General features: G+C 37.4%; 1 protein-coding gene across 1 annotated transcript; it reads right to left on the bottom strand.

The window, feature by feature from the left end:
• Window positions 1-547: 547 nt before the first annotated feature.
• si:ch211-13c6.2 (uncharacterized protein LOC100000125 homolog) lies at window positions 548-9,683 on the bottom strand. The gene is made up of 15 exons (XM_048203491.1): window positions 9,478-9,683; window positions 9,280-9,348; window positions 9,088-9,156; window positions 7,244-7,268; window positions 4,641-4,727; window positions 4,056-4,204; window positions 3,854-3,970; window positions 3,720-3,750; window positions 3,393-3,636; window positions 2,869-3,348; window positions 2,689-2,758; window positions 1,906-1,983; window positions 1,726-1,818; window positions 1,055-1,646; window positions 548-864 (listed from the first exon to the last, which is right to left on the bottom strand). Exons 2-15 carry the CDS (start codon window positions 9,337-9,339, stop codon window positions 638-640), a joined length of 2,322 nt encoding a protein of 773 aa, XP_048059448.1. The 5' UTR covers window positions 9,340-9,348; window positions 9,478-9,683; the 3' UTR covers window positions 548-637.
• Between the last annotated feature and the right edge of the window lie 1,028 nt (window positions 9,684-10,711).

The raw sequence follows: 10,711 nt of genomic DNA, 5'->3' as shown, positions 1-10,711 counted from the left end.
TTCACAATACACAAACCAAATTGAAAAGACAATATAAAGTAGGCTATGAATCTTAAACTGAAAAGCAGTGAGAAATGGCAGAAAACAGTATTATATTTACTATAAGATCAAATAATGTAGGATATTTTTAAAGGGATAGTTCACCCAAAAATGAAAATTTGATGTTTATCTGCTTACCCCTAGTGCATCCAAGATGTAGGTGACTTTGTTTCTTCAGTAGAACACAAATGATGATTTTTAACTCTAACCGTTGCCATCTGTCAGCCGTATAATGCATGTCAATGGGAACTCCATCTATAAGAGTCAAAAAAACATGCACAGACAAATCCAAATTAAACCCGCGTCGTGTCTTAGGACATCAATGTGTCGTCACGAGCCACAGGGTTTAATTTGGATTTGTCTAAGCAAGTTTTATTTACTCTTATAGTAGAAGTTCCCATGACACACATTATACGGCTGACAGACAGCAACGGTTGGAGTTAAAAATCATAATTTGTGTTCAACTGAAAAACAAAGTCAGTTACATCTTGGATGCGCTGGGGGTAAGCAGATGAACATCAAATTTTTGGGCGAACTATCCCTTTGTCAAGCTAAAGCTATATCACATCATGAAGTATCCGACTCATCATCTTTAACTTTATCTACGAGCCACAAGCTCCAGAAGAGTTGAGGCAATTTTGTCAAGACTGGTGGAGGTGCTCGCTTCTGGAGGTGGTGAGGATGATGGGTGGAACGGGTCGTAAAGTTCCTCGCTAGGTTGACGGTCATTCTGATGGGACCTCTGCTGTGCTCTCCCAAGATACATCCTTGCTTCGTCTTGTAGAGAAGTTGGTGGGAAGTTACCAGGAGGCTTACCAAAGCTCTCTGAAAACAAGATAATCAGGAGATCATGACGAATGAAGATGCTATACAAGAAAAAAATTATACTAGTTCAAAATGTGGATACAAAATTCTTTGAAACACTTTGAAATACTGTAAATACCGTCATCTGCTTCTCAGGAAGACTAGTTTGCCCTGCAACCACTTGAAACATGATAACTGGGTGTTAGTTTACCTTGAAAACCTCTCCCAGCACCTGCAGGGCCTCGGTCTTCAAAATGCTCAAATGAACGTCTTCTTTCAGAATCCAAATTTCCAAAGCCTCTGTAATCGCCTTCGTAATATCTTGTCTCTTGAGTTCTTCTTGGAGGTTCTTCTCTGGAAGCTCTTGAATATTCTTCGTATTGTTGTTCCTTTTCTCTAGGATCATCATATCGTCTCCTCTCTGGATTACCTTGAGGGTTCTCTTGAAACCTTGTCTTTTGAAATCCTCTGGGATCATCAGCGTACGGCCTTTCTTCTTGACCACTGGGATAACCGTCAAACTGGTTTGACCCCTTGTAATTATCTTCATAACGTCTGGTCTCTCTAAGACCTCTGGGGTCGTCCTCACTTTGTCGGACCTCTCGAAAATCTCGGGGGTCATCTCCATATTGTCCGGATTCTTGGAAACCTCTGGGATCATTTTCATATCGTCTGATCTCTTGGAAACCTCTGTTTTCTGAATACATGCCATCTGGATCATCCCTTGGGTCGTTATGTGCATCTCTGCGTTGGTCCGTCTGCTTTACCCCTCTGTGATCAATTCCAGATTGTGAAGATGGGCCCTTTAGATGGATAACAAAAAGATAATTAATTATACTGAATTAAATGAGAATGATCCCTAAAAGATAACACTGTGCTTACCCCAGTTTTCTTTGCTTGGAACTCTTTCAAAACCGTGCACAGCTTTTCTTTAAGAAATCTGGCGTCATCCATATTTTCAATCTGGATGTCACTCTGTCATTTAAAAAGAATATGTTCAAATGAAAACTCCAGTCATTAAATTATATTTTTTTTCATGCTGGTCAAATATTCGGCACTCACAAGTATGTCCAGAACATTTTCATGTTTTGGATCAAGATGGGATGTACTTCCAGGATCCACAAATTGGTTATTGAATGACTGTAAAGAGAGAAAATTGATGAGAATTCCAATAAACACCAAGTATATTTACATAGTTATAGTTGAGCTACAGCAGGTTTTTGTGTTGTCAAGCTACAGTCTACATCTCTCCAAGTATATATGGCACAATGCATGATTGAATATTTGAAATATTAAATACATTTGCATGCACAAAGACAGTCGAAGCCAATTGTAGTCTGATTAAGGCGTATACATGCTGGACGAAGACGAGCTACAAAATTTCACTAACAAAAAGAGCCACCGTCTATCAACAGTGTAGCGATGAATGAAGCACAGTTCACACAGAAGTCACGTTCAAACGAAGCATCTTTCTGTTGGTTAACGTGGCAAATTTGCGCGAACCCATTACAAAATCTTTCACACGTAGGCGAAATTCACAATCACATGGATTTCTGTTTAAACGACTGGAATTCGACCGTGAAAATTCACTGAATAACAGTAAATATTACCACACAATTAGTCTGACTTCACAAAAACAGACTTGTGTATACATAACATTTTAGAAAGACAAAATTATTGCTTTAGTCTAACTGAAATTGAACTGCATGCAAACGCACTTAATGGGTCAAGTATGTCATCAAAATACCTATACAACATATTTAAAACAAGTTAATCAATCATTTTATACTCAATGTATTTGTTTTTGAGTTTAAACCCAAGGGTTTAGTGGCATTGCAGTTTTACCGGAGGTGGAGGCTTTGCTCTGAACTGTGCTCCTCTTGGGTTGTCTTTTTGGGTAGATTTATTTGTATGTCTGAAATAAGAATTGGTGTAAAAATACTAATAATTGCATCAAATTTCATAACAATGCACAACAAAGTTTATGATTTTCTGAACGTGACTATTAAATGATCAACAAGCCACCTCATATGTGCGAGTGCTATTTCCTCTGCGGTTGCATCAGAGAATCTGCTCTTCTTTTTCTTTTTAGATGGAATCGCTTCCTGTGAATATGCTCTTGGATCTCTGGGCTCAAACATGTGGGGGTAACCTTGCATCTCATTAGCTTTGTCCCAAGTCCCTCTGTGCATTTCTCTGACAGTCCCTCTTCTTTGCTCGTCATGAAAGCTTCTTCCATGCATTGGCATGGGATTTGTGGCAGGGTTTTTCTCTTCATAAGTTGCATATCGTCTACCTTCCATTTGCTCTGCCTGATATTCTGATTCTCCAGGGCGCTGTACTCGGAGGTCTTTGTCATTAAATCGGTTTCTTGGCAGGCCTTCATTATAAGCGTTCTCTTGGACATCTATAGACATATGTCTATCACCTCTTGAGAACTGTCCTTGGGCAACAACTTCTTCATAGTCTTCTCGAAGTCTCCTTCCACCCTGGTCTGCATAGGGCCTAGTATGCATTTCTCTTTCAGGATAATTATCTCCTCGTGGGACTCTTCCTCGAATGTCAGCTTCTTCATAGGGTTTTGATGTCGGTTTCCTCCGGGATAGGATTGCTGGCGGATTGCATCATCTGGATTAGGTCTATCATACTGGTCGTACTTTTCGCCAGTATAATATGGTCTCCCATGTTCTTCTAAGTATGCCTGTTTATGAATATCTTTAGCCAAAGGTGACTTCCTACTAGAGTCTCGTCCATAGTAGGGTTGCTCATGAACACTGGACTGTAAATCTCTTCCTGCAAGGTACAAAATTTTGTTTAAAATTTGACACAAAATGAGATTCTGTACTATAAAAAGGCGGCTGCTGTAAAATATTCACCTTTGTAATTTGTAAAATCTCTCCTGAGTGCCTGAAATGAAATTACAGCTGAGTGTTAATTCATATTTCTAGGTGTTCTATGTAAAACTATTACTTCAAAATAATCATTTTATAAGCAACAAAGATGATAATACCACTGGCGTTCCCCATCCCTCCTGCTTTTCAACTACTGCAGCTTTGGCTCTGGCAACGAGACCTGGTTGTTTCTGCGCGTTGTCATGCCATGTCACCAAATCTGGCCTTTTCAGTTCCTGTGAAGACGATCTAATGTAACCACTTCATTTTACTCTGAACAGTATAAGGGTGTAAGTAAAATGAGGAACAATGCCACCATACCAAGTATTTTTGTCGGTGCTTGCGTCCAACGATATGGGCCACCATACTAAAAAGGTCCATATCAACGGCACACATTCGGCACCTGTACTTTAACACAGTTTTGCCATCGTCAGTGACATGATCTTCAATCTGTCTCAGGGAGCTGAGACCTGAACAAAGAAAGGAGGAAGAGTTAGCCGTTTATTCAATTGAATAAAGTAAAATAATGCATAGGCTAAGTAAAATAATGCATAGTTTCACCCCTAAATAAACATTTTTCTCACCTCATGTCATTCCATATGATTTGTTTTCTTCTGCGTAACATAAAAAAAGATATTTTGAAAAATGTCTCAGTATTTGTTTTTGGCTATACAATGAAAGTAAAAGGGGACCAAATTCCAGTGTTATTTTGGACCCCATTGACTTCCATTGTATGGGCAAAAACAGTTATCAAAATATCTTTTGTGAATCACACAGGTTCGGAAAGATATGAGGTGAGTAAATGATGACTAAACTTTCATTTTTGGGTGAACTAGCCCTTTAAGACTATTGCCTCATTACTTCACTGGTTCTCTAAACCAGTTTTGGTGATAAAAGTCATCTTACCAATAATGGGCTCATCAAGCTTCAGGTATTGCAAATATTCGATGATGTCTGTCCATTCCGGCAGTGGAGGTTGTATCGGAATCTTTCCTATAAGGACAGAATAAGCTCATAAAACATGTTCGTTTCAAAAGATTACAAATATACAAAAAAACTTTATGTATGAAAGATCTTATATTTCTTTCTACTGCAGCAGAGTCTTCAAAGTAACTCAAAATGTCTGAAATATGCCCATCCAGTTCCAAAAGGAGCATTGTCATGCATTATGTTTTTATTTTATTTTATTTTTTTTATAAGCAGTTTCTACCTGTTTAAACAGGTCAGATTACAGTAATGGTTGTTCTTTGGTACAACCACAGGGTATTAAGTATTGAGGAGCATTTCCACAAATTTGCTGACGAGGATCATGTTGATGTTTGCTTCAACATTGTGTTTCCATTTGACCTACTATCAAACAGTAAAAGACAAAGTTCATTTTTGTGTGCCTCCTTTCCGATGAAACAGTTCGTGTCATCCTTCTTACCGGTATAAAATGGACATTAATTTCTGCTGAAACATCACATTTCCATGAAAATCCAGGGGAGGCCCTCAAACGTTCAGCAATCATAAAAGGCATCACTTGGTGAAACACAACCTGTTCTTAAATTGTTGAGTAATGCTGAAGCATTACCAAATTGTCCCATCCACTCAAGGATCCATATGGGCATCTCAAGATCTCTAGAATCTAAGAAGCTTTGGGGCAACATCCTTTAACATCAAAGTCCAGTAACTTCACACAGAAGTCACGCTGAAAAGCAGTGCAGGAAACAGGTTTTGCACAGGTGATGAGCTAGTAAACCGGTTGTACTAGCATTCACACATCGCTATGGCAAAACAGTATCCCCAGGATTGAGACCAGTCTGAAAGATGCTGTAGAAATGTATACTTATACACATGTGATACTGTTCATACACAAAATATGTATGACATACTTGCTTGTCTAGTCCTCAATGTCTCCTTTGAATCACCAATATAAAAGGAGACACTATGAAATTGAAATAAAAAAGTCAGAAAATCTGCCAAGCACACTGAAAATTGTGCTATTTACAGCATGTCTTTTTTTTATTTTTTACACCGGATGGCATGAACAATGAGGTGAACCATGAATTCATTGTTCAGATGTACTTCTTAAATAATTTTTATAAATACTATGATGTATCTGGGCATATCTTGTTTTTTTTTTTTAAACATGCCCTTGTAATCTTTAAATCAAAAACATGTCCCTTCACAGCGACATTGCACCGATCAGAAGAGAAGGCTGGCCGATGATCCTTCACCTCCAGCAACCTGTCATTTGCAATGAGACATTTGCAATTAGCAAACGAAAACAGTCCAATCAATTCCTGATAGACAAATTCAAGTCCCACCTTACATTTTTCCCCTCATTCGAGAAGCCGTCTCACTCAGATATACATTGCAATTTCCGTTTCATGCCAACCTTACACATAAAGCCGATAAACTCACCAACATCCGCCCTACATTCCTGAAAAAAAAATTGTCAAAAAAAAAAAAAAAAAATTGCTATTCCCGTTTCTTGAAGATTCCATGTTTTCGCTGTATCCATAAAAATCCACTTATGCATTTCTCTTCTCAGGTCTGTGTGATTTCAACAGGATTCTGTTTCTTCTCCATCTTCAAATCCATGACTGACTGCCAACAAATCTATATTAGCTAGGTCTTCATATTACTTTTGGGGGGAAAAAAATTAGTTCTTGTGATGATTCATATCATCAGCGGTGAATTCTTTGAGTTTGATAGCCGTCCATATATTTTGATGGCAGAAGGACATCTTTCTCAATGGAAACCCTACTGAACCTACGGAACGATACCTGACACTTTGAATACTTACAAACTCCTTGAGATTTCTGTTGAATTTCCTGATAGGATACAGTATTGTGCTTCTAAGCACAATAAAATGTCAATATAATCTAAAAAACTATTACAAATAATTTAAATTCGGGGACACTAAGGGTGTGTTCACACTTGTAGTTCAGTTCTCTTGGTCCAGACCAAAAATAATATGATATAAAATAGAATTAGAAAATGTCTATAGAAGTCAAAACAGCACAAAGAATTCCACTGTCACATACGTAAACTAAGATCTTCTGCAACGACAAGCGGTTCTGATGCCTGTACTGAACTGTAATGGGCAACATAGCTCCTATGATGAGAAAAAACAGGTATTCTTGAGCCTTCTGTCCTTTTTAGGGTCGCATCTTGTGAAATTGCATCCAGTTTTTGGTTCTTTTAGATGTCTTTGATCCATGTTGCATTCATATTTCAGTTAAACTGCACCTGAAAATGTGGGTCTCTGACCCCTTGTTTGGTGCGCACCAGGGTTCAGATGGCAGTGTTCACACTTATTCAAATGAACCGCTCTAACAGAGCAATTGTTCATTTTAATCAAACCAAACCTGCCAAGTGTGAACATATCCTTAATATAATCGTATTACACTGATTCCAACTCTGTCTGAAGAAAACTTGATTTTTTTTTTCTTTAACTAAACACAATAGGGAAACTATAAATGAATTTTTTGTATCACAAAGTTGTGATTTTTACTACTTACCCTGTGCAGCAAGGGCTTCCTCTTTCTTTGAAGAGATAAACAGTGGAGGAAAAACAGGGACAGGTGATTATACGTTTTACTTATGTGCACTTCATTAGGAGTTACTTGCAATACTGAAATAAAGTAAACAGAAGTTAATAATGACAAAGCAACAAAGACTGTTGAGATAGTTGATGGTCCAAACCCCAAAAGGGGGAGACCTTCTTTCAGCATTGGGCTCTTGATTAAGGCACTTAACCCGGGGAACTCTATGGCACCCGTATTGTGCATCACTCTGAATAAAAGTTAAAGGTTGAAGAACCAAAAGTACAGACATCATAATGTGTGTGGTAAAAGGAATCCAAATTCTCCAGAAGCAATCCACAAGGTTGAATTTCATAAAAGCTGAAGAGTACTGTGCCACAAAAGCGTAAAAGCATAAGAGTTCTGAACGGTCCAGTGAGAATGTACTTAATATAAGTCATTCAAAGACTAGCAACAAACATGAAAATGTCTTATTGGATTTAGGCCGGATTCAGTACAATATTTATTCAGGTAGAACCTGGGTTATTTTATAAAACAGTTTTTGGATTACCTACAGTCCAGCCCTTTCTGTTCAGAACCCAACGAACCGACAATGACATAAAACCACAACAGCATGTGGAAGATATAATGTCACAGAAGTCTCCGCACAAAAACGAAATTATGCGGGAAGAATTTCCATTTGACCAAAAGTAGCAAGTACTGACTATTTCCCAGGCATAACTAAAATATTTTCGTGCTCAAGGATTGCTTGTTTACTTGCCTGAAACAAAACCTTTGAGTAACTTTCAAAGATTCAATGTCGTGAATGTCACAAACTTTGGAAAATTAAAGCAACAAGTTCTTCCTTGTGAACATTCTTTGCTACAACCTGTACAGTCTGACTCCCGGAAGCCAAACAGACTGGAACTCTTGCCATTTTAGAATGCAACATGCATCCAATGATCCTTTGGCAGTCTTGAAAAGAAGCACATCATCTTGTTGCACCAACAACAAACACTGGCTGTCGTCTGACAAACAACAGCGCATTTTTGTGCTGATGACAAGTATTTGGAGTAGTGTGAGGACGCCCTCAGACTACAAAAATAAACAACGCAACACATTATAGTGCTGAGTCTTCTCAGTCATATAGAAGTGTACAAGGATATCCATCTGTTCAGGAGACTGAAGATCCACGTGATCGAAACCCCAAAAGATAAACCTATAAAATGGCATTTGGTTCTCAAAATGTTATGTAACTGGCATCTGGTATCTCAGTGTCTCAGGGTGTTTTCACACATGAGTCCTCTTTAAAAGAACCAGAAGTGGACCAAGAAAGAGGACTCGGATCCTTTTTTGGTCCTCTAAAGTAGTAATGAGGTTTTTGACCTCATTGTGTTCATACTGCTGCTTACAGTAAAGACAAAGAAATGTCACTCCAAAACACTCCAGTGTCCACACAACTCATCCTAGACTGCTTTAAAGAAGAACGAGTAGTGTTTGGGACTGGTAAAGAAATGCAGACATAACCCGCATACAAGTGTATACAGTGTCCAAGACAAAGGAAACGAACAGGCAAAATGTGGTTCGCTGTTTGATCTTTGTTCCTTAGAAGACCTAAAGTTGAATGAAGCAGAAAAGTGAATAAAACAATCAAATATTATTGTCTTAAACTGCTCAAAAATGTGTTATTGTAATACATAACACAAAAAACAGATATACTAAACTGCTATACAGCCTATATATATTCAAAAACACATTACTTCAGTCTTCAGTGTCACATGATCCTTCAGAAATCATTCTAATATGATGAATTGGTGCTCAAAAATTAGTATTCTTCTTACCTTCAAATGTTGTACTGTAGTCACGTGGATTTTGTAATGGGTTTCGCCCCTTATTCTTTTATCGCAGATCTGAGGAACGAAAGTTATCAATATTACTTTCTATAATAAAGTAACATCAATGCATTTACATAAAGATATAATAAACAGAATAACATTAATATCTGTTTTTGTGCACTCAGGTGACGGATTTACCATGCAGTCAATGAAGGTGTTGGCCTGGTCATCGTCGTACACTGTCAGTAAATCAGACATCTCTGCAAACTAAAATAAGACACAATGTTAGGATGCTATTCGCTTAATATGTTCATGCGAGATTAATAGCGTGCAGAAAACATGAATCAAGCAGATGTGTCACGCACGTTTACGTAATAAATCACATTTGCGACGCACCTACTGTAATGCCTCGACCGGAAGAATTAGCGATAGATTTGCAAATTAGCGATGTTAAGCGAGTTTAATTCACCTAACACAAAACTGTTCTCTTGAACATAAATTAAAAAGATGGTAAGAACAAATTTAGTGAAAAACAATTTTTGCGTTAGGCCGCTTCTTTCGTCCTTGTCTTCTTCTGTGGTAAAATTATTTTGCTACAAATACGTTTGTACCACCTAGTGGATGGGTGCGAATAGTTTACAATAAATAAATAAATAAAACAAAATAAATTTTTGTTGCCAACCTGTATGACTTTTTTTTTCTTCCGTTATACATAACATCATAAAATTAGATGTTATGTATAATGTTAGGAACTCACAGACTCAGTCACATTCACAATAGAAAGCAAACAATGAAAGTGTATGGTGACTGAGACTTGTTCTGTCTTACATATTATTTGTGTTCCACAGAACAAAAGTCATACAGCTTTGGGATTTGGGACATATTTTTGATTTATTAGATGATTTTAATATAGGTGAGCTAGGAACAGCATTATGATAAAATTCAGCACAAGTGATCTTTCCCAAAAACAGGTTATCTGAAGGCAGCTACCCAATGCAGATACAGTTTTACCCACCAGGGGTCGATGTGATTCTATAAGTGTGAGCTTTATGACATTTGCCAGAGGCAATAGTGAAAAATACAGTACATTATATCCACTGACAAACAGAAACATATCATTTTCTACCTCTCTTTTACAATTTAATGTAAAAGAAAGCCAAAAGATTGGGAGAATTATGAAAAAGAGAGGAACTTGAAAAGTATTTATGCATGACAGCATAATGGGAAACTTTTTAACCTTCCTATTAGACTAAGAAACTGTGGTCTTTGAGTTAGATTTGACCTGCATTAAAAAAACAAAACAAACAAACAAAAAAAAAACAAAAAAAAAACATAAAACTTCCTAGAGACCTCCCCTAGGACTAAATGAATGAATGTTTATGTGATAACTAGAGTATATAGGGATAGTTCACCCAAAAATGAAAATTCTGTCATCATTTACTCACCCTCAAGTTGTTCCAAACCTGTATGAGTTTCTTGCTTCTGCTGAACATAAAAATATATTTTGAAAAATGTCTCAGTATTTGTTTTTGGGAAAGTTCCCGTGTTATTTTGGACCCCATTGACTTCCATTGTATGGGCAAAAACAGTGTCCCTTTAAAGAACTTTGGGAGACAACTTTTGCAAAAAA

The sequence above is a fragment of the Megalobrama amblycephala genome, linkage group LG9 (genome assembly GCF_018812025.1).
Source record: "Megalobrama amblycephala isolate DHTTF-2021 linkage group LG9, ASM1881202v1, whole genome shotgun sequence".
Lineage (NCBI taxonomy): Eukaryota > Metazoa > Chordata > Actinopteri > Cypriniformes > Xenocyprididae > Megalobrama > Megalobrama amblycephala.
Note: the sequence above shows the minus strand (reverse complement) of the source record. Positions and strands in the feature narration are given on the sequence as shown.

What these genes read in the sequence shown, in the direction of transcription:
- si:ch211-13c6.2 (XM_048203491.1), bottom strand. Translation starts at nt 9,339, where the DNA reads ATGTCTGATTTACTGACAGTGTACGACGATGACCAGGCCAACACCTTC. An exon ending in GGAAGCCCTTGCTGCACAGG is followed by an intron (nt 4,728 to 7,243) that starts GTAAGTAGTAAA and finishes CTGTCCTTATAG; the next exon opens with GAAAGATTCCGATACAACCT. An exon ending in ATAGCACTCGCACATATGAG is followed by an intron (nt 2,759 to 2,868) that starts GTGGCTTGTTGA and finishes TTCTTATTTCAG; the next exon opens with ACATACAAATAAATCTACCC.